The following is a 23,102-nucleotide window of genomic DNA, read 5'->3' on the forward strand; positions in this document are numbered from 1 at the left end:
CTATATCGCAGAACACAGATAGGTTGAGCGACATCATCAGGAGGACTTCTGAAATGAATTATCAGTTGCTTATTTCCCTGCTGCCACATGTGCAGGGAAATAATGCGCATGGACATGGTCTCACCAAGGAATCAGAGTCTACAGGTTCTGGTAATAATCAAGCAGCAATGAACACCGGGGGAACAAATCCAGAAAATACACGCCGTTCTATCATCTGTAGTGTTTGTAATTCTCGTGGTGCTTGTATGCTACTGCTTCCATGCCGACACATATGTGCTTGCAAGTCCTGTGAAGTCATCCTTACACACTGCCCCATCTGCGATTCTACAAAAGCCAACGCTGTTGAAGTTGGATTTATCTAAGAAAAGAAGAGACAACAGTCTGAATGTGGTGTGTCGTCCGAAGTGACTAATAAGAGCTTTGTGTTCTCTTCTTATTAGAAGAGACGTAAACCTTGTATGAGTCTATGACTCCTATGTATCTTTCGATGTTCTAGTTTGTACTGGTACTGTTGTTTCCATGATTATCCGAACATGCAGTAATAATTCGCCACATGTGCATCTTGGGTTTCTCTGTTTAATTTGAAGCTTTGAGCTGCTCATATTATTTGGCACTACTGAAGGGCTGCTTATTCTAATCACTGCACTCAGTTTTTTCAATGCATTTAGTTTTTTCACTGCACTCAATTATATTATTTGGCAGTAGTTGCATATATATATAGCTGATGGTGGCAACTTTTTTTTTTGTTGCAGTCTCACCCAGAAACATTTTCTTGGTTGTCATTATATCTGGAGACTCTAGTCTCATCTGAATGTCTGAAGAAGTTTTTTTTCTCAAACACGAAGAGCTCTCTCCTCTTGCAGTCATGGGAAGGATTAATAGGGAAGGTCACTTTTCCCTGACGGATAACCATCACTACGGCAAAGGCCCAAATACATACGACAAACTCTTTGCCGTGTGTTACACACGGCAAAGAGACGTCGGCAAAGAATTTTTCAGAAAACTGATTTTAAAAATAGAAAACAAAAAAGATTTACTCAAGGGAGGACACCACCGGCTAGCCACCCGCCCGCTCTGCCAAAGTCAAAAGTCGCGGCATTTTTCGCGCACTACGCGGCCGGCGGAATTCGGACCCACGACCTTCTCCTCACACGTCTATACTTCATTTCTTTCTCCACATATTATACTTAGCCGAACGTAAATTTCTTGTTCGAGGCTCTAAATGAATTCAAATTAAAAAGGTATCCACTATAATGTTTCATAACTTTTCGAGATCTACAATTTTTATTTGGTAATTTCTCCATCCGTTATGAAATTTAGATTTCACTTTGCCGTGTGCCAGATCAAGGGCACACGGCAAAGCCTGGTCATTTGCCGTGTGCCTTGATCTGGCACACTGCGAAGCCTCTTTTTTTCATTTTTCTTGTTTCCTTCTTCTTTTTTGTTCTTCTAAATTGATTATGATTCACTTTGAATATACCTAGTCAAATTCACTCAACTATAGGTATTTAATTTTTCTACCCATATTATTCCATTTTTTATTTTATGCAGTTATATATTAAATTCAATTTATATGAATTCTATAATTGCACTTGATACATTAAAATTATCAAATGGTTCCAAAAAATTACCAAAGTTTTACACAAAATAATTTATATTGTTTATTGGCTATAGAAAAATTTTTGAAGTCAAACCCAAATTTGATCGTCACTTTCACTCCAAACCTAACTGCATCCTTCTTAACTCTCTGATTCTTCTTCGCAGATATTTCCATTTGTAAGCATCGTACGTGACAAAATTGTGAAACTCACTCAAATTTTTACTACAGCCTCCACATATGATATCATGAGATATTGACAAATCTCATAACTTTCAGACTTCAATTGCTTTTCTTATAATTTTAAAATCATTAGAACACATGTCGGTGTTCGTATTTCCTGGACAAGATGTTTGAAATTTCTTTTTATTTGATAGGTAGGGCTACAAACTATGTTAAATAATATGAATATCATTTTTCACTCATTTTATTCTATTATTTGAATCACTTGCGGTTCAAATTTGACTTGAATCAAAAAATTGCTTGAAATGCAATTAATTAGTTAAATATAAAAAATAAATATAAAAATATATCAAATTTTAACATAGAGTACCACATGTTGTATGTGAAGAGTAGAAAAAGTTTTGAGGTGAGAAGGAAAATTTTCTATTACTTTATCATGCGCCAAAATAAAAGACACATGAAAATGCACACGAGCCTTTATAACCTAGGCCTTAGATTATCTAGGCTAAAATTTGAGGCCATTTACCACCCCTAGCCATGACTTTGAGCCGTAGGGAAGTCTTCTAGCTTGTAATAACTTAACCATTGGAGCGCAGACATGTTTCGAAGTTTCATTTTTGTTTCCTGCCACTGCCGCGACCTCGGTACCCTGCCCATTCTGAGTTCTGACTAAGGAAAGGAGACACCGACGCCGATCTTGATTCGCTCCTCACTTAGCGACCGGCAACAGCAAGGACGACAGACAATAGACACGCACACGATCACAGTAAACATTATATTTTTATTTGCGGTAATCATAATGGTTAATGTTTTTAATTTTTTGTTACATATTATTATTATGTTTCATGAGCTATACATATATTGCAAAGTAATTTTTATTATTCATACTATATACTGTAATTTTGATACTAAAAATTATTTAACAATCCTTTATTTTCTTGCTTGCCCAAGGGTCCCTGAAATTATAGAGCCAGCCCTAATCGTGGCATCAAGTTGATACAAAGACTTACGCGATGGGATGGTGGCATGATAAAAATGACAACAGTATGAACGTGGGAGATAGCCGCAGCATGGTAGCCGTGAGACCGTATCTCCGCGAGAAGAGTCGGCGTGCGTCAGTGTAGCATGTCCACCTGAAGACACACGAGCACCATCGGCTTCGCCCGCCATGGTGCAGAAACTCTTGCGCCGACCGGCCGCCAAACAAAGGCCGATGAAGCCGGTGGCTTCCTTGTCCCGCTTCTTCTTCTTCTTGTCATTGTCGTCGGAGGTCGGTGAAGAAGAACATTTGGTGTCGGAGCTCTTGTCGAGGTTGCTGAGCTGCGCCAGAAAGGCCTTCTCCCGCTTCTTGGCCTTGTACTGGAAGCGCTTCTTGAGCGACTCCTTGTCGAAGCGTCCTCCCCGGTCACGACTGCGGTGCTTGTGGCGCCGACGCTCCTTGTTGGAGCCTCCCTCGTCGCGGTCGCGGTGGCGGTAGTAGTCGAAGTGGTTGTTCTGGCAACCGCCGGACTTCTTGGGGCAATCGGCGATGAAGTGGTTCAAATCGCCGCAGTTGTAGCACCCGGGGTTCTTCTTCCTCTGCCTGTTGTGGTAGACACGCTGGAACTTGCTAATGAGGAGGCACAAGTCATCATCGCCCAGCGTCTCCAGCTGCTAGAACTTACTAAAAATTATTTAACAATCCTTTATTTTCTTGCTTGCCCAAGGGTCCTTGAAATTATAGAGCCAGCCCTAATCGTGGCATCAAGTTGATACAAAGACTTATGCGATGGGATGGTGGCATGATAAAAATGACAACAGTATGAACGTGGGAGATAGCCGCAGCGTGGTAGCCGTGAGACCCCATCTCCGCGAGGTGGTGCAGCAGCGGCGAGGCAGCCGCAGTGTGGCGGGTGGCGACGGCGTCTGGGGCCGACTCGGGTGCACCGCGAGTGGCTGCGCGTGAAGGCGGGGTTACTTGCAGCACGGCTGCTACAGGCGTAGCGACAAGCGCGCAGGCGGCTCGGCTCCGGCGGGTGTGGCGAGCAAGCGGACACAGGCATCGCGGCAACAGCTGGCGCGACGAGGCAGCTGTGTGCGCCGGTGGTGCAACAACAGCAGGAGCGGCAAGGAGCCCGGTCTGCGTGTGTGGTCCGGTCAGAGGGGGTGGCGGTCAACACAGCTGTGCGGCTGCGACAACGCAATCGGCTCGCCGACGCCCCTCTGCAAGGGCTTCTACAGGACGTCAAGGCACCGATGGCGGTGGTGGCGAGCTAGGGTTTCGGCATCCTGGCGCGCCGATGGTGCTGGGGCACCTTGGGCGAAAGCCTCAACGACAATGACGCCTGTGGGCACCGTTTTCCCTATTGAGGGCGTCGTATTCCCAGCATGTCTTCCACGGGTGAAAACCCGGTCTATTGGACGAGCAGCAGTGGCGGTATCGGCATCGTTCCCTTCGTGAAGGCGTCGCTATTGGAAGTCGTCTCGATCATGATATCGCTTCTGGTGGATTCTACACTTCTCGGCACCCGGTCGACGTGAGGAGGCGGGGCTTGCTGCGTGAAGTCGGAGCTGCTGCGCAGGGGGCGTGGCTTGGCAACGATAACACAAAGCGAACCCCTCCTTCTTCGGTGTTCAGTTATTGTTTGGGAGGTTCGGCACTCACCGGGGGCGGGCCGTGGGTCCTTGGCAGGAAGTCGGAGCTGCTCTTCTTTTGAGCTTGGCAACGATGACTTGTCGTGGCCTCTTGCTTCGGACCCTCTTGTTTTGGCATCGCTAGTCATCGGGGATCAGCCCTGGGGAGTCGGAGCTGCTGGCTACAACCATGCTCGGCAACGATGACCTAGGGTTGTTGCGTGTTCTGCTGTGTCGCGTGGGTGGGTTAACCTTCGAGGGCCCGGTGTGGTTTTTCTACCGGTTTTCCTTAATTAACCGTGCTATGTACGGTTTTCGGGCTCAGTTTTCCTTATAAGCCAGGTCAATTCTATTCTTCTTAAGTGAACTGTAGGAGCTCCCTGCCCTTTTCGATGGTTCTTCGAAAAAAAAATGTGGGAGATGTCCATGGAAAGAATAATCTCTGTCTCTCTTTTTTGAGCATTCGTTCGGTATGCGATTATGAGTGGAAAATACCTACTGATACTCGTTTACACATCAAGGAAACAACATCTGGTAGTAACTTTTTGCATCAATTATGGTCTAAAGCATGATCGACAGTTCAGAAACATATCAAAGAAATTCTGCAAAAGTACGAAAGAGTGCCAGGGAACATTACATGACACATTATCACGTAAGGGCATATCAGCATCGTTCTCCTTTCATCTGTTCTAGCTAATCGATCCTGCAGGCACCGTACCTATATGCCAATTGCCACGAGACCCCATCACCTCCAGGGCTGATCACCTTCTTCATTAGCTTGCCGGCTTGCACCGTACCTCCGGCCGGCTTCTCGCCATGGGGCACTCACCAACGAGGCTGATCGGTGCTCAAGATCCTGATAGTATTCAGTATTGATCTGAATCCATCTCTACCCCCACCGAAAGGGTGCTCATCTTCCCTGAGCTGAAAAGCTGAAGCTTGCACTGCTAGGCGCTTGAAGACGGCATGCATTATTAGGTATGGTGCTCCTATGAGATTATTGAGCTTCATTGCCGTTGCACAAACTTAGCCAATCAGCCTTGTGCTCGTTAGTTTCCATTTCTCAAAGTCGGTGATCAAAAAATAACTTTGCTTGGACTGACCAAATAATCGAAATTATTGAGGCATGTTTCCATTTCATCCAATAATCAAGCTAGTAACCCTAATGCCCAATGGGCAAACGGACCCTAATACCACATGGACTGAACTGGGCCCTATTCTCATTCAGTGATGATTCAGACAGGCCCAGAAATGAAGCTCGGCTGTATATATATAGAGGCTGTGCCCTAGTCCCCCAGACCTAGACTACTGTCACTCCCAAGTTCTCTCGCCGTCGCGTGCGCTCTCTCAATCTCAGTCATGGTTAGATCGCGTGACCGGACGCCATCGCCACCACGCCGCCGCTGGGGCCGTGCAAGCAGGACCTCCCCGCCGGCCTCGCCGCCGCCTAGTCCTCCCTCGCCGGCAGCTTCATCAGAATCCTCCTCTCCCGAAAGGGTAAGAACCCCTAACCCTACCCCTCCCCCCAGATCTCATCGTGTTCCTCGAATCCACCCATGCTGCACGTTCCTCTTTGCCTCTCAGTTCGTTTCAGATGGTTTCGGAAGAATCTGTCTCGTCTGTCTGTAGCCGATCTGTACATAAATCTGCTTGATTGGGGTTGGTGCGATGAGATCATGTCTACTCGTGCATCCACTCTACTAGCTACATGGGATTGTGTGAGATTAGTTCTGTTTATTTCTTGGTAGACTTGATCTGTGGTTTGTTTCTTTCACTTGCTGCTACTATAGGTCGCCACAGCAGATCCGGTAGGATTAGAATCTTTTCAATTGTTCGTGCTGATGGTAATATACATGTATAGGTGGCCCAGGATGCGTTGTTTTCCTTTCCTGCAGTTACAAATAAATACATCCTGATGGAAGATTACTATAGGATTAGAATCTTCCGATTTGACAAGAAAAGACATTGCATACATCCTGCAGTCATGTGCTTGAGATGGATGGCCAACAACCACAGAATTTCCTTTGCTTTGTTTCAGTCACCAACTAATCAGGGTTTAGGTGTCCATATGGATGGTCAATAGCTAATAAAATTTTCCACTTATCTTGACCTCTCTTGATTAGCACAGGCAGCAATTAGAACATGTTCTTCAAGCCCATGTAGTTTTTTTTGTTGCATTATTTTATTTTTGAAGTTTACTTTGTTGTTCTCTAAATCTTTCCATTTCTTTCATGTAAATAGAACGAGCAGGTACAAGCAGCAGGGCAACAGCAACATATATCTTCACTACTGTTGAACCATGTGCCTATGGATAGAAATGCATTACGTGCGCAAATGCAGAACACATTGGAGCTTTATCAAATAACTATATCGCAGACCACAGATAGGATGATGGACATCATCAGGAGGAGTACTTCTGAAAGGAATTATCAGTTGTTTCTTTCCCAGCTGCCACCTGTGCAGGGAGCAGCTCCAGAGAATACACGCCGTTCTGTCACCTGTAGGGTTTGTTATTCTCGTGCTGCTTGTATGCTATTGCTTCCATGCCGACACATATGTGCATGCAAGTCCTGTGAAGTCATCCTTACACTCTGCCCCATCTGCGATTCTACAAAAGCCAACGCTGTTGAAGTTGGATTTATCTAAGAAGAAATAACAGTCTGAATGTGGTGTGTTGTGAGAAGTGACTAAGCTTTGTGTTCTCTTCTTAGAAGAGACGTAAACCTTGTAAGAGTCTATATATGACTCCTATGTATCCTTCGATGTTCTAGTCTGTACTGGTACTGTTGTTTCCATGATTATCCGAACATGTAGTAATAATTTGCCACAAGTGCATCTTCGGTTTCTCTGTTTAATTTGAGGCTTTGAGGTGCTCATATTATTTGGCACTACTGAAGGGCTGTTTATTCTAATCACTGCAGCACTCAGTTTTCTCAATGCACTCGGTGTTTCACTGCACTCAATTATTTGGCAGTAGTTACATATAGCTGATGGTGTCAACTTTTTTTTTGGTTGTAGTCTAACCCAGAAACATTTTCTTGGTTGTCATTATATCTGGAGACTCCAGTCTCATCTGAATGTTTGAGAAGTTTTTTTTCTCAAACACGAAGAGGGCTGCATATCATTATACTGAGAAGGAAAGAGGGTGGTTTATATTTGGCACTATTGAACGGCTGTTTATTCTAATCATTGGACTCAGTTTTTTCAATGCACTTAGTTGTTTGGCAGTAGTTACTTATAGCTAATGGTGGCAGCTTGATTTTTGTTGTAGTCTCACAAAGCAAGATTTTCTTGGTTGTCATTTATATATGGAGACTCGCTCTAGCCTCATCTTTATGTGAAGAACATTTTTTTCTCAAACACGCAAGAGAGTTGCACATCATTATATTAAGGAGGAAAAGGGGGCAGGCCGAGCGCATGAGTGTTCCCAGCCCGCGGCGGCGGCTCAGGCCCGCGGCTAATGGTGGCAGGGCAGGCTCGCAGCAAGCAGCACGAGCAGCGCGGTGGCGGCTTTGGCGCGCAGCGAGCAGCGTCGGCTCGGACGCTATGGCCAGGCCCGGTGGGGGCAGTAGCTTGACTCAGCCCCGCGGGCGCCGGCAGCAAAGGCATGGCAAGACCCGCTCGGCCTGGCCCCGGCAGGTGGCGATGCATTGCAAAGCTGATAATGTTTTTCTCCAAATATGTATGATTAGGGGGATTGATTTGTGAATGATTTATTTGTATTAGATTCTGAGATTGCAATTTTGTTACATTTTTGGCTTTGGAGAAGCTAGCTCCCTTACGCAGGAGCTAGCAAGCTGTTTTTTTCTTGTGAAAATTGACATTGGTCCCAGTTGTATATCCATCAGGATAAAAAGGAACCATGGATGAAACCGACACTCGGCAAACATTTTTGCAAAATATAAAAAAATAAAAAAATCCGTTAGCCCCAATTGTCCGCCGCCGCTACCCTCACCGGTCGACCACCGCTGCCGCCACCAGCCTGCCACCGCTGCTGTCCTTCCACACTGCTGGTCGCCGAGCCGCCCGGATACGCGCCGTTCCGCTCTGCCTCCGCACGGCCACACCGACCCCTGGTATAGATACCCTCTAACTCCCCCGCCTGCCGCGGAGGCGGCCCACCCCTGGCTAGAGCCATCGTCGCCGCCGTGTCTCCGGCGGCAGAGACGATGTTCTTGGCGGCGGCGGCGAGACCGCGCGTCCCGACCTCATGGCCCGGCACATGTGCACCTGGAGGAGAGCGCCTGGGTCCACTTGCGGTGTGCCAGATCTTCGTCGTGTGCTGGTTCTGAGGGAACACAGCAAAGGACATGTTTGCCGTGTGCCAATCCTTTAATGTGTGCTAGTTCTGAGGGCACAAGGCAAAGGACATGTTTGCCGTGTGCCCGAGATTGTGCACACGGCAAACCTCAGGTTTCCAGTAGTGCTTGCGCCGCCAACCTCCGGCTTCTCGCCATGGGGCACTCACACCAACGAGGCTGGAGATGATGCTAAAAGATCGGAGCTCAAAAGGTCTAGCTAGTATTCAGTATTCTGATTTCACCCCACCGGCCGAAAGGGTGCTCATTTTCCTGAGCTCAATGGCTGAAGCCTGCACTGCTAGTCTGGAAGACGGCATTATTGAGGTATGGTGCTCAACTGCCCATACGAGATTGCACAAACTTAGCCAATCAGCCCTGTGCTCTGTTCCAATATTTCTCAAAGTCAGTGACCAAAAAATAACAAAGAATCGAAATTATTGGGGCCTGTTTCCATTTCATCCAATAATCAAGTTAGTAACCCTAACTGAACTGGGCCCTATTCTATTCGTTCAGTGATCCAGACAGGCCCAGAAATGAAGCATCGGCTGTATATATACAGAGGCTGTGCCCTAGCTAGTCGCCCAGACCTAGACTACTATCTGTCACTCCCAAGTCCTCTCGCCGTCGCGTGCGCTCTCTCAATCATGGTGAGGTCACGCGACCGGACGCCATCACCACCTATCCACCGCCGCTGGGGCGGCCGTGCAAGGACCTCCCCGCCGGCCACGCCGCCTAGTCCTCCCTCGCCGGCAGCTTCATCGGAATCCTCCCTTGCCGAAAGGGTAAGAACCTAACCCTACCCTCCCCCAGATCTCATCGTGTTCCTCTAAATCCACCCATGCTGTACGTTCCTCGATCTTTGCCTCTCACTTCCAGTTTCAGATGGTTTTGGAATCGAAGAATCTGTCTCGTCTATCTGTAGCCGATCTGTACGTAAATCTGCTTGATTGGGGTTGGTGTGATGAGGATCGGTCTCGCGCATCTCCACTGCTACATCGGATTGTGTGATATTAGTTCTGTTTCTTTGTAGACTTGATCTGGTTTGGTTCCTTCACTTGCTGCTACTATAGGTCGCCACGACAGATCCGGTAAGATTAGAATCTTTTCAAATTGGTCGTGCTGATGGTATGTAATAGGTGGTCCAGGATGCGTTGTTCTCCTTCCCTTAACAGATTACTAGAATGAAATACATCCAGCAGTCATGTGCTTGAGATGGATGGGCAACAGCCACAAATATAATAGAGTTCCTTTCCTGTCATATCCTAGGCAAGCAAATCAACCTGAACAACCACAGAATTTCCTTTGCTTGGTTTCATTCACCAACTAATCAGGGTCTAGATGTCCATATATATGGATGATGGTCAACAGCTAATAAAATTTGCCACTTTTCTTGACCTATCTTGATGAGCACAGGCTGGAATTAGAACATGTTCTTCAAGCCCATGTAGTTTCTTTTTTTGCACTACTTTATTTTTGAAGTTTACTTTGTTGTTCTCTAACTCTGTCCATTTCTTTTCCTTGTAAATATATAGCTTGAACATGTAAAAGCAGCGGTAATGCAACAACAACAACAAATATCTTCACTACTGTTGAACCTTGGGAATAGTCCTATGGATAGAAATGCACTGATCCAAGCGTGTGAAGAGATTGACCATAATTTGTGTGCGCAAATACAGAACACTATGGAGCTTCATCAAATTATATCGCAGCACACAGATGGGTTGAGGGACATCATCAGGAGGACTTCTGAAATGAATTATCAGTTGTTTCTTTCCCAGCTGCCACCTGTGCAGGGAACAGCTCCAGAGAGTACAGGCCGTTCTGTCATCTGTAGGGTTTGTTATTCTCGTGCAAGTCCTGTGAAGTCACCCTTACACACTGCCCCATCTGCGCTTCTACAAAAGCCAATGCTGTTGAAGTTAGCTAGATTTATTATCTAAGAAAAGAAGAAACAACAGTCTGAATGTGGTGTGTCATCAGAAGTGACTAATAAGAGCTTTGCATTATCTTCTTTGAAGTGATGTAAACCTTGTAATAAGAGTCTATGACTCCTATGTATCCTTCGATGTCTAGTTTGTACTGGTGCTGTTCTTTCCATGAGTATTATCCAAACATGTAGTAATAATTCGCCACAAGTGCATCTTGGGTTTCTCTGTCGGATCGAGCTGCTCATATTATTTGGCACTACTGAATGGCGCGCTGTTTATTCTAATCACTGGACTCTGTTTTTCCAATGCATTACACGGTTATTTGGCAGTAGTTACTTATAGCGGATGGTGGCAGCTTCTTTTTTGTTGTAGTCTCACGCAGCAAGGTTTTCTTTGTTGTCATTATATATGGAGACGACTCTAGTCTCATCTGAATGTCGAGAGCTATGTTTTTTTTTCTCAAACACGCAATAGAGCTGCACATCATTATATTAAGGAGGAAAAGGGGGTTTAGAAACCCATACATTACCACATACACTTACACACTACTCCCCACCAGCAATCATTTGTTAGCGCAGAGAATTGATACGTATCTACCAGCAATCATCTTGTTCTTATCTTTGCTGACCTGCTTGCCATCTAATGAACAAGATGTATTTAATCCCCAGTGTTGATCCAACACTGTGTTGCTACTCTGGTCAGCGGCTCCGTGGATGGAGGCGGTCCGGTGGCGATTAGCGATGGGGATTAGATGAATATGTGCAGCTCAACGACGCGACCCAAGGTGTGACTTGGTGGCGCTGGCACGCTCTTGGGCTGGGGAACCAAAAACGAAAGGGAGAGAACGGACTGGATCAAGAGAGAGAGAGATATGATAGGGTCGTTAGCAGTTACGACAGCGGAGCATCAGAAAATGCCGAAATCGAGATTAGACTTTTATTTCGAGCGTGATTTAATTGAGGTGAAAAATTAGAGAATCGAAAACTCGATGGGGCAAAATAAGTTAAACCCAAACTAGAAAGAAAACAGAAAGGATTTCGACCGCTCAGAATATATTTTCAGGCTTTCAATAAATCTAGTAAAGCCAGATAAATGTTTTAATCCAACAAAAATATATCCTGAAAATCCCAAAATCCCGTGGAATATTTGGGATATGAGGAGTCCAAATAAAATATTTGAATCTCATGAAAAAGGATTCTAGAACTTTTCATTAAATGAATTTAACTCTATAGAAAATGAGAATAATCACTAGAAAAGTCTAGAAAATTCTCAGAATATTCAAAAGATGGATTATTTTATTCGAAAAGATATTCACAACCCAAAATTGAAATTTGGGTTGTGACATTGCACCGGTTGCCGTGCATGTTTCTCTTTTTTTTCTTGTGGCCCAAGGTGCTAGCTCAGAGTCACACGTCTCTCTGCTACATGCTGCTAGTTGATGTGCTATGCATACATGAAGCTGGGATGTCTCTCTACTACATGCTGCTAGTTGATGTGCTACGCACACATGAAGCTGGGATGCCATCACACGTTACATGCAAGAAGTAAATATGTAGTCTTGCTATTTCTCGTTTCATTTTTTCTGCACTTTTTTTTCCATCCAGTAATAGTTTGGTTTCTCCCATCCATTTTTCCCTTCCGTCACACACTTTCTCTTTTATCTATTGTACAAATATTTTTAGTCTTATTTTATTTTTTATATTTATTTTCTTTTTCCTTTTATTTGCTTACTCATTTTTTTTCTATTTCTAAGTAGATGTTTTCTCTATTTTATAACCCATTTCATTCTTCTTTGTTTTCCGTATCTACACAAATTCATAATTGACTCTTTAGAAAAGTCTAAAGGTGGGTAGCACACATGTTCTTTATTTTTTCATTCTCTTTTATGTATTCTTTTTCATTCTTTTCTCCTTCCACTTTTTCCTTCCATATTTTTTTTGTCTTTTGTTATTTTTCTATTTTTAACATATTTTTCTTCTTTCTTCTTTTCCCCTTTTGTTTTCAATTTTCTTCGTTGAATTTTATGTTGGCTTCTTTCGCCAATAAAATTAAATTGTTCGTTTTGGAGATTAAATTGTTTTGTGATGTTGACTAATTTGTTCGCTTTGTAGATTAAATTATTCCGTGATGTTAACTCACTTATTCGTGATATTCATTTTTCATATCTATCCTATACAATTAAATATTCACGATGTATAATATTTTGTTCTTTGTATGTTATTAAGTGTTTGCTATATTTAATTTTTTGTTTGTAAAAATAATTATTCATTCTCAGAAATTGAAATTATTTATTTAGTTATGAAAATCTTGTCATAGAAAGATAATGGTACAATTCAAATTTATGACAAGAAATATAATGGTGCAATCCAAATTTAATTTAGATGTATGGTTTAACAGTAATAATTTTTATTAGTTTGAAATTTACATGCATATAGATGATGTCATCTTTGTTGTCTTTTTTATATGCATGCACAGAATCTATCTTTTATTTAGCTGACACATGCATTCCCCAATTTTTTTGTTCGTGATGTTCCGTAGTGTACTATTATTTGTTCATTGGGTTTAATATTTTGTTTGCAAAGAGATATATATATTTGTTCTCTATAGTCCATATGTTCTAGCTTTATCAAAAAATATTTAAAAAATAAAATTCTTCAAATGTAGTCAAGTGTGGTCTTGTTTCGAAGATCTTAACACAAGATATATGATGCTGCAATCAGAATTTAATTTGGATATTCTCTCTGAAACTTATGGATTTTTCTTGTTTCAACCATATTTGCAAGTAGATGATGTCATTGTTTTGTCTTATCTATATGCATACACATGTTTTTTCTCTCTTTACACACAAACGATCATATTTATTGGGCTGAAATGCGGCCCACCCCATACACAACCGCACCCCACGCGCCCCCCGCCGCCGCCGTCGATGGAGGCGCCGCACCCGTCGTGTCCCCAGGCTGCTCGGGACCCGGAATGGCGCGCGCCCCGTCCGCCGCTCGTTCGTCGGCCTGTTACCCGGGTCGCACGAGCACCCGGTCGCACGCACCCCCTGCGCCGCTCGTTGCCCCGCGAACTCCGCACGGCACGGAGATGGATGGGCTAGTCGGGGCGTTAATCGGGTCGCTCCATCCTTTCCTCTTCCCTTCTCTTTCTCTTCTCTCGCGCGCATTCGCTCTCCCTCGTCTCCAGTCTCCTATACCGATCAGGTATTGTTTCTTGTCTTTCTTTGTAACTTTAATTAATTACAGCTTTTACACGTTCAGGCATGTTAATATCAACTAGTACTGCTAGATGCATTACCAGCAGCAATAGTTCTGCATTGCATCCAAAATCCTTTTTTTTTCTTTTTTGCCTTTGCTCTTGCATCGCATAGTCCCACCTCCACTTAGTCCAAGATGCTAGGTACATTGATTTGGTCACTTTGATTCTAATGGATGTGGAATTAATTTTGGGTTAGCGATGCGAAGAGATTGGACTATTGAAAACTTGATTACACAATTGGCTTGCGAATCAAGTTTGAGTCTAATGGGAGTTGGGATGGAATTATGAATTTGATTGGCTTACACAAACAGAACACAGTGCACGAGGGACTGAGGGAGGACCGATCAATATAATCAGTTGAAATTTAGGCCTGTCTTCTTTTGACTTTAATCCAATACGCATGTCCCCACCCAGTCAACAGGAATTAGGATCCTATGTTATTTAGACCTTCCTAGACTCCTGGGAGGCTGGGAATTCTGTAGAAAACAAACAACTGAAACCGAATGCCACTGCATAACCAAGGGATTCAGGAACCAGGCCTTAGGGCCCCTGCGTTAAATATTGCAGAATGTCTCCTGTCTTCATTTTCCGTCATGTTTATGAATGTGTCTTCTGAAAATTGAGTGCACTCTGCAGGTTCCTTCTGTATTTGGATAACCTATAAAGATCCCAGCACCCTTCAATGTGATTTGGTTTGCAAAGGATGTGTTCTCCAGGAACAGTTTAGCTTCTGGTTCATCATATTGTCTGGCGGACTTTTCTCATACCGTGATACAATGGGGAAACACTCTATTGAATCTGGGGTTAGTATGCTCCTGCATGGAGACTTGGACATACAGATAATTGAAGCAAAATGTCTCCCAAATATGGATCTCATGACAGAAAGGATGCGAAAATGTTTTACTGGGTATGGAGCTTGCAGCACTGACTGTGGGAAGTCTGATGCACACCCAGACATGAGGAAGATCATTACTAGTGATCCCTATGTTTCAGTTTGCCTCTCAGGAGCAACAGTGGCACAAACTCGAGTCATTGCCAACTCGGAGAACCCTAAATGGGAGGAACATTTCTACGTTCAAGTTGCACATTCAGTTAGCAGAGTTGAGTTTCTTGTAAAGGACAATGATGTTTTCGGGGCAGAGCTTATTGGTGTTGCTTCAATACCAGTTGAGCAGATTGCACCAGGTGATATGGTCACTGGCTGGTTTCCAATTGCTGGTCAGTACAGTAATCCTATGAAGCCGTCTCCTGAACTGCATTTGTCTATCTAGTATAAGACAATTGACACGAACCCATTATACAAGGATGGAGTTGGTGATGATGGTGTTGGTGTCCCAAATGCTTATTTCCCTCTTAGGAAGGGTGGTATGGTCACACTATATCAAGATGCTCATGTTCCTGACGATTTCCGACCTCAAATTGAGATCGATGGTGGGAGGACATATGAACAAAACAAATGCTGGGAAGATATTTGTCATGCAATCATTGAGGCCCATCATCTCATCTACATAGTCGGCTGGTCCTTGTATCACCCTGTGAGGCTTGTAAGGGAATCATCAAAACCTGTTCCTAATGGAAACCCACTAACCATTGGGGAACTTTTGAAGCGTAAAGTTCAAGAAGGAGTCCGTGTTATAGTGTTACTTTGGGATGACAAAACATCACATGATAAATTTCTCTTAAAAACGGTAGGATTCTTTCCTCTGCTAGAACCTCTTCATTTCAGAATATCAGAATCACTTTGTTGTAAACATGTAAATGGTTGTTAAGAGGTAGACAGAATATCAAACTAAGACTTGATAATACTATTTCCTAATTAGTACATGATAATGATGGAAGGATTAATATAATAACTGACATGGTACTGATATTTGGGCGATATCTAATTCTCTTCCCATATGATTAATGTCCCTGGTTCTCTCAAGAAACAAGCTGATAGTTTAATTGGACCCACATAATATTGTGCGTCTTTTTTTCCTTCTTTGATCTTTTGTTTTGTTTTTTGGTGTGTTTTGTACTTTTTTATCCTTTTTTTTTCCTATCTCAATATAGTGATATGCAGTCATCCTTTCTGTTTGATAAAAAAAATTGCGAATAAGATAAATGCCTGCGGAATCCAAATTGCAAGTTTTGGTTGCTGCTCTGCTCTAGTTGTGACTACAATAGCGTGTTGCTGCTTTCTCTGGAGAAGAATAGTCTGATAGAAATGATGTAGGTGGAATGCAGGATGGGCTCATGCATACACATGATGAGGAAGCTCGCAAATTTTTCAGGCATTCAGGTGTCCATTGTGTGTTGTCTCCTCGCTATGCTAGCAACAAACTTAGCATTTTCAAGCAGCAGGTTTGGATATTGTTTCTCTCTTTGTGGCCACATGCACGTACATTGAATCTATATTGCTGGTTTCAGCATATCAAGCAATAGTTCTTAGTTTCTCTTTAGTCCTTTGTTCTCTCATATACATTATTACTCGAAACATCTTAATATCTTATACATTATCCTCCAAAACTATACTTACCTTTTTTCCACACATAAAGATGTGATTGAATTTGAACTTGTACAAGAGATGCTCACTTGCATTTTATTTAATCCATATATATTTCTGCATTTGTTTCAGATAAAAAATAGCGAGTTAGAGATAAAGTCTGGAATTTAACACATATGCTGTTAGAAAAATATAATTGAAATTCTATGTCATAGTATTCTCTTGGAGAAAACCTTGGTTAGGAAAAAAATGATGATATGTTGACTACGTATATGAGCAGGCTTCATGCATAGTGCTGTTGGCTAATCTTCTTAACTGAATTTGACTACTGAGGTATTCATAATGAAGTTGTTGGTTTGGGAAGTTACAAGTCGTATGTAGTTCATCAGTCGTACTTATTTTGTGATAACACATGCACTCTTACTTCTGAGTTCTGTAAAACCACACTCAAGGGTATATTAAAAGACAATTTTTATTCTCCAGGTTGTAGGAACTTTGTTTACACACCATCAGAAATGTGTCATTGTAGACACCCAAGCCACTGGAAACAATCGAAAAATAACTGCTTTTATTGGTGGTCTAGACTTGTGTGATGGCAGATATGATACACCTGAACGCAGGCTTTTCAAGGATTTAGATACTGTTTTCAAGGACGATTTCCACAACCCCACATTCCCTGTAAGTTCTCTACCATCTAGTTTTCCCTCTCCAACTATGTTGCTAACTCTCTTGCAGAATTTTGTACAGTAATGTTGACAAAGTCAGCATCATTTTAACCTGCTGAAAATTTGAATATCTTTTTCCAACAATCACAGGTTAATAAGATTGGACCCAGACAGCCATGGCACGATTTACATTGCAAAATTGAGGGTCCTGCTGCATATAATGTACTTACAAACTTTGAACAGAGATGGAGAAAATCTGCAAAATGGGAAGTCAGTGTCAGAAGAGCTGTAAGTTGGCATCATGGCACATTGGTAAAAATAGATCGGATGTCGTGGATTGTTTCGCCCTCCGCGGATGAATTAAATGCACATGTTTGTGAAGAAAAGGATCCTGAAAACTGGCATGTGCAGGTATGACGAGTCATTCATATTGACATCAAAGATGTTCCACCTCTATGTGATTACTACTCTAGGTTTCAGATAGCTTGCTTATCTTCTCTTATTTGGCTAGGTTTTCCGGTCAATTGATTCAGGATCTGTAAAAGGATTCCTAAAACTTGTTCAAGAGGCTGAATCCCAGGTACAATCCCTTGCGGTGTGTTAGCAATGGAGTGTGATTTTTCTGAAATGGAGACTGGTTATAATTAACTTTAACATTAAAATGCAAGCTTTCTATCTGAAGCTTGGTTCTTTCAGCGAGATACTACTATACCCTTTTGTTGTGCAGAATCTTGTCTGTGCAAAGAATCTGCAGATAGACAAGAGCATACACAATGCATATATTAAAGCCATCAGATCTGCACAGCACTTTGTCTATATTGAAAACCAGTACTTTATTGGATCTTCATACTACTGGTCTGCACACAGAAGTGCAGGTAACAAGTTGAATATTAGCTACATTAATACTTTTGTTCTGTTCTAGCTTTGTTCTTAACCCTCCCATTTGTATCATCATTCCATCTACATTAGGATATGCTTTTGGACCATATGATAACCATTGCTTCACAGTTTCCACTGCTAGAGACATGGTTTAGTTTTAGATCTATTATTATATTATAATAAGCGATTGACAACCTTACTTTAGCATTTCTGAGTGTTGAATGAGGATTAGTTGAGCTTTTTGCCACTTGTCTGAGGTAAAGAAAAAGCATAGCTATTACTGATTTGATTGGGAAAGATGATGGAAAACAATTAATATTTAGTGCATACCAGTTGGTGCATTCTTTTCTAAGTCAAGATTTGTAAGACCAATCCAGCTTATGATTTCAATACTCTTGTGGAAACAGGTGCCGAGAACCTAATACCAATTGAATTGGCCATAAAGATTGCAAGAAAGATTAAGGCAAAGGAGAGGTTTGCAGCATATATTGTTATACCAATGTGGCCTGAAGGCAATCCGACTACTGCTGCTATGCAGGAGATCCTCTATTGGCAGGTTTCTCCCTTGTCATGGTTTGATTTTCATTGAAAATATGATGCACTGTCCTTTTATCCTGATGCCTTTTTTGTTGGTTCCATTTGATCTCTTCAAGGGGCATACGATGTCCATGATGTACAAGATTGTCGCGGACGCTCTTCGAAAGGAGGGTTTAAATGAAAGCCATCCACAGGAGTACCTGAACTTCTATTGCCTTGGCAAGCGAGAAGTCTTGAGTGACGTTGTGTCAATGAACACTTCCAATGAGAACTCTGCAGTGGTAACTACATTTCGTCCTGGAATATATATAAGTTGTTCAAATGTGTGAATTAGATCTGTTTTCTAATGATAGACTGTCTTCCTTTTCTTCTAGCGTTTGCCCCAGAAGTTCAGGAGGGTCATGATCTACGTGCACTCAAAAGGGATGATTGTTGACGATGAGTACGTGCTCATCGGGTCGGCCAACATAAACCAGAGATCCATGGACGGCTCACGGGACACGGAGATCACCATGGGCGCGTACCAGCCTCACTACAGCTGGGCTGGAAGCGGCAGCCCTCCGCGGCGACAGGCATGGCCCTCCTCTCTATAGAAGTCTTTGCACAATATCTAGAGCTGCAGCTTAAGTCATGACTCATGACACAATCGCCGGCTGTTGATCTGCAGGTGTATGGGTACAGGATGTCTCTTTGGGCAGAGCACCTTGGCACGTTGGAGGAGTGCTTCCGCCACCCGGAGTCCGAGGAGTGCGTGCAGCGGGTGAACCAGGTGGCGGATGACAACTGGGCGAGCTACGTCTCGCCGCAGATGGAGGATATGAAGGGCCATCTCATGAGGTACCCCGTGAAGGTCGAACAAGACGAGAGGGTGGGGCCATTGCCCGGGCAGGAGAGCTTCCCGGATGTCGGCGGCAAGGTGCTAGGCACCCACTCATCGCTCCCCAATGCACTGACGACGTGAGGTGGACCGTGAACGGAGGTTGAAGAAGCTCGAAGGTGGCCCGGGGAGAGCTGAAGCTGCTCGTCAGCATTATCTCAACTGGTTGATGCTTAAGAAGAGTTCGACCATCGGATGTTTAGCAATAATTAAGGCTGTTTGTATGTATATATATACGGTGAAAAAGAGATGGCGCATGATACAATTTTGCATAATACAATGTCCTTTGGGCAATTGGGCATTGCAATTAGGTTGGGGCTCAATGCCATATGCTCTTCGATATGTTGGTTTTTGATGGTTGTAAGAGTCTCATCATGTTAAAACTAGGCAGCCGGACTGCTTGAAGGAGATAGATAAACAAGGCTTGTTCCTGTTGCAACTGGAAAGGAAGTAAATAAAACAAATATTGCCTCCTTTTTTTTAATACTAGGCGTATTTTTTAAAAGAAAACATCGTATATTTGAAAACAGAGGGATATCTAAGATGTGAGTACTAAGTATACGTTTGCTTAAATTAGCACCTTACTACAGCTTTTGAGGCTAGAATGAATTGTCCTCTTTCTGACTAAAAAACAGAGGTTTGGATTCTCGGATCTGATGATGTTGGTACGCATGATACCCATCCGGCACTTGAATACCTTGGCATTGCTCTGTTTCAATCATATGGTTAGTTTGCTTTGACAGGTTACTATTGAAATTCAGACTTCACTTAATATGGGAACGAGAGCAACAGTTCCAACGACATATGCCAGAAGTTCGCAGCAAATTCTTTTTGGGCAAGATTTGTTATTCTAAACTTTGGAGACGGATCGCCGTCCCTTTTTATTTGCCGCAGTAACAGTAATCCAGAAATCCCAATCTATTCGAACAGTTATTTGTATTTATAAAATAACAACATCACCGCATCATACAAGGTTCCGTGGTGTAGTCCGGTTTGAGTCTGGGCGAAGCCAATATTTTTCAACCATTTTGCCATTTATAATTTTCATTATTTTTTTCTTATAAAAAAACTTCCAAACGAAGTACGTTCCGATTGAAATACCAAACCATAATGAACTTGCATCCATTAAGCGAGCGATTTTGTCCCTGCTTTGATGACAGATAATATGCACTTGTACAAACGATGGGTAACGTCAGTTTTGGGATTATACCACATAAAAAACGACCTCCTACACATGAGTACATGTAAAGCACTTGTGTTTAGTACATATATATACTTCTCTACATGGGCCTTTCTCTGCACTAGCGCTATATTTTTGCTCTGACAGCTCTGCTTTACGATGCAAAATTCACATATTTCTCCCAACACAATTCTGTTCCCAAGGCAATCGATACTGACTTGAAAAATCTGCTCCTATGCACCTGCGCTGCATCAAATGCCAACAATAGTGTAATTGCATAATATACATGACGATAATCCCAGAATGCAAACAATGAGCTGGACCCACCTCAATCGAATGTTCCACATCTTTGCTCTGAGAAGTGAAAAATCTGAATATTTCTCAACGCACACCAACATTAGAGCTTTTCATGGGTGCCATTTGATGCTGCAGCCAACACTATAGGTAATGGAAGAAAAAATGTTAGGAAACAAACCAGTGAAACACAAGGTGTGAAGCAAGCAAATCGAATCGAATTCTATAAAATATCCATACTCAGGTACCTAGGTTTTTGTACAAAAGGCAATTCTTGGCCACTGAGTGCGCAGTCAATTGCGCGGCTTAGATCCCTGCAAAACTGGGAAAGGACATGAACACAAGGGGAGACCAGGAATTTGCATGGATCCTAATTCAACCTCGCAGAATTTACCTTCCTGTTACTGGCACATTGTTACTGGGTCTTGAATCATCGAACTGTCCATGGTAGAAAAGTTCGAAAGGCCTTCGTCCATCCTGATGTCCGACAAAGGGGATCCATTATTGTTTAGTTATTGCACAAATAAGATAGCCAGCAGAGCTAGCAATTTTCAATGGGTGAACACTGAGTAGGATCACCTTTTTGAACAAGAAAAACTCTGGTGTGCAGACTGCTCCAAAAGCTTTTGCTACTTCTTGAGACTGTATGGTGCAGGAGTAACAAACAAAAGGTAAATAGCTCAGTCTAAAGGAAGAAGTTCAATGGTGAAAGTATTGCATCAAACAGAAGATCTTCATTGTTACTGAAAGTCCTTGAATTGAAGGCACGGTGCAGACAGACCTCATCGTAAAGATAGGGGAAAGGATATTCGAACAATTTTGCATCTTCAGCCATGCGCTCTGGACCATCCTGCAGAATCAAAAGGTTAATTTTTGGCTCAACCAGAAAATCTGAGCATTAGAATGCAGAAGCAGAACTGAAGAGCGAAAATGAGGCACCTCCGGCCGTCTCAAACTTAATGCCTTAATGGATAACTACATCAGCTCCTATTAACGAAATTGGTGGCATGAAACAAAACATTTAAAAAAAAAATCAGAAAGGGAACTCAACATAGTAATTTGTTGTGTAAAGTACTCCCTCTGTCACTAAATAGAAGTCATTGTGTAATATGTGAGAGCACATGGAAAGAGTGCCACCAAACATTACTTGAAATAGAATAATTTACAGTATGTAATTTTTTTTTCCGAGAGAACAATCATAGTCAAATCTTGCATTAAAGGTCTAAAAATTATAGAGCAAGCTACAACAAATTTTTTTGCATTCATATGCTTTGACACAGAAAAACTACTGGTTACAAAAATAACAGAAACTAAGTAAGGCATTCATCGGTTGTAACTCCTAACCTGGGGATGCGTCCTAATTGAGTTTGACGATATGGCAACTGCACCAAGTCCTTTCTGCATTGTATCTAGAGGTCATCACAAGTATAAGCAGAATAGGAGAACGTTCTGCCAATTCTTCCAAGTTCTTACCTCCATATAGAAAGAGGTGAGCTTTGCAATATCCTTTTTCAGATGTTTTACAAATGGACAGTGGTTGCAAATGAACATAACCTGAAAGGGGGGAGTCAAGCGGCAATATGTTCACGGTGCAAGAAAATGCCTAACCTGACAGTAATTGTTTGAAAAGACATAGTACACAGAGCAACATCTGGATTCTGAAGCCTTGAATAACACAAAGCAAATAGCTGCTCTATTTATTCAAAATCTCATATACATGACGAACAGAGGTTGTGTTTCTTCAGTCAAGTAACAAGCTGCAATTACAAAGAGTGGCTGACCAGCAGTGCAGGGTTGCCCTCGAAATCATCTAACGTCCAGAGCTTCCCCGTCAGTGGCTCCGGGAGCTGCACGCCCACCACAGAGGCAGAGCATCCAAGCACAGCAGCAAGAATCAGGCTCAAATCTCACAGCCAAGACCTTTCTCAAGAACCCGCGCCGGCCGACGTACCTCGAACTGCGGCGCGCGGAAGCCGACGGCGACGCCGGTGGACTCCGTCCTCGCCATGCGCACCCGGAGCCGCCCCCTGCCCGCGGCCGGCGCCGAGGCGAGGGAGCCGCGCGGGCGGCGGTGGCGGAGCTGGAGCGCGAGGAGCCGCGGGCGGGGGGATGTGCAAGCCGCGAGGGTGGAGGGGAGGAGGACGGAGGCCCGCGCGCCGGCGACGGCCATGGACCCTGCGCGCTCTGCTCTGCCTCTGCTAGACTGCTACGGCCGTGATGAAGGCTGTGTGGCTGCAGGCTCGCGGGAAATGCTTGTGGCAAAGCGGTTATTGTTGCTATTCTCACGGGGGCAAAATGAGCC

At 43.2% G+C, this 23,102-nt stretch overlaps 1 protein-coding gene and 1 pseudogene across 4 annotated transcripts; one reads left to right on the plus strand and one right to left on the minus strand.

The window, feature by feature from the left end:
* Positions 1-14,645: 14,645 nt before the first annotated feature.
* On the plus strand, positions 14,646-19,410 carry LOC120666010 (annotated as a pseudogene).
* A 1,014-nt stretch (positions 19,411-20,424) lies between these two features.
* On the minus strand, positions 20,425-23,065 carry LOC120666019. Of its 4 annotated transcripts, none has more exons than XM_039945805.1 (10): positions 22,752-23,065; positions 22,582-22,647; positions 22,274-22,354; positions 22,145-22,198; positions 21,582-21,650; positions 21,380-21,442; positions 21,195-21,277; positions 21,049-21,114; positions 20,834-20,944; positions 20,425-20,747 (listed from the first exon to the last, which is right to left on the minus strand). In XM_039945805.1, the coding sequence occupies exons 1-9, from the start codon at positions 22,968-22,970 to the stop codon at positions 20,914-20,916; spliced, it is 732 nt and encodes a 243-aa protein (XP_039801739.1). In that variant the 5' UTR covers positions 22,971-23,065; the 3' UTR covers positions 20,425-20,747; positions 20,834-20,913. The 4 variants fall into 4 exon arrangements, with proteins under 4 accessions (XP_039801739.1, XP_039801747.1, XP_039801754.1 ...); XM_039945813.1 differs by having other exon boundaries at positions 21,049-21,122; positions 22,752-23,055; XM_039945820.1 differs by having other exon boundaries at positions 20,425-20,752; positions 21,049-21,122; positions 22,752-23,055.
* Between the last annotated feature and the right edge of the window lie 37 nt (positions 23,066-23,102).

Source organism: Panicum virgatum, chromosome 2K (genome assembly GCF_016808335.1).
Source record: "Panicum virgatum strain AP13 chromosome 2K, P.virgatum_v5, whole genome shotgun sequence".
NCBI lineage: Eukaryota > Viridiplantae > Streptophyta > Magnoliopsida > Poales > Poaceae > Panicum > Panicum virgatum.

Coding starts and splice junctions, on each gene's coding strand:
- LOC120666019 (XM_039945805.1), bottom strand. CDS start 22,970: ATGGCCGTCGCCGGCGCGCGGGCCTCCGTCCTCCTCCCCTCCACCCTC. Junction 22,199..22,273: donor TCACCTCTTTCTATATGGAG/GTAAGAACTTGG, acceptor GATACAATGCAG/AAAGGACTTGGTGCAGTTGC. Junction 21,443..21,581: donor TCCCCTATCTTTACGATGAG/GTCTGTCTGCAC, acceptor TGCACCATACAG/TCTCAAGAAGTAGCAAAAGC.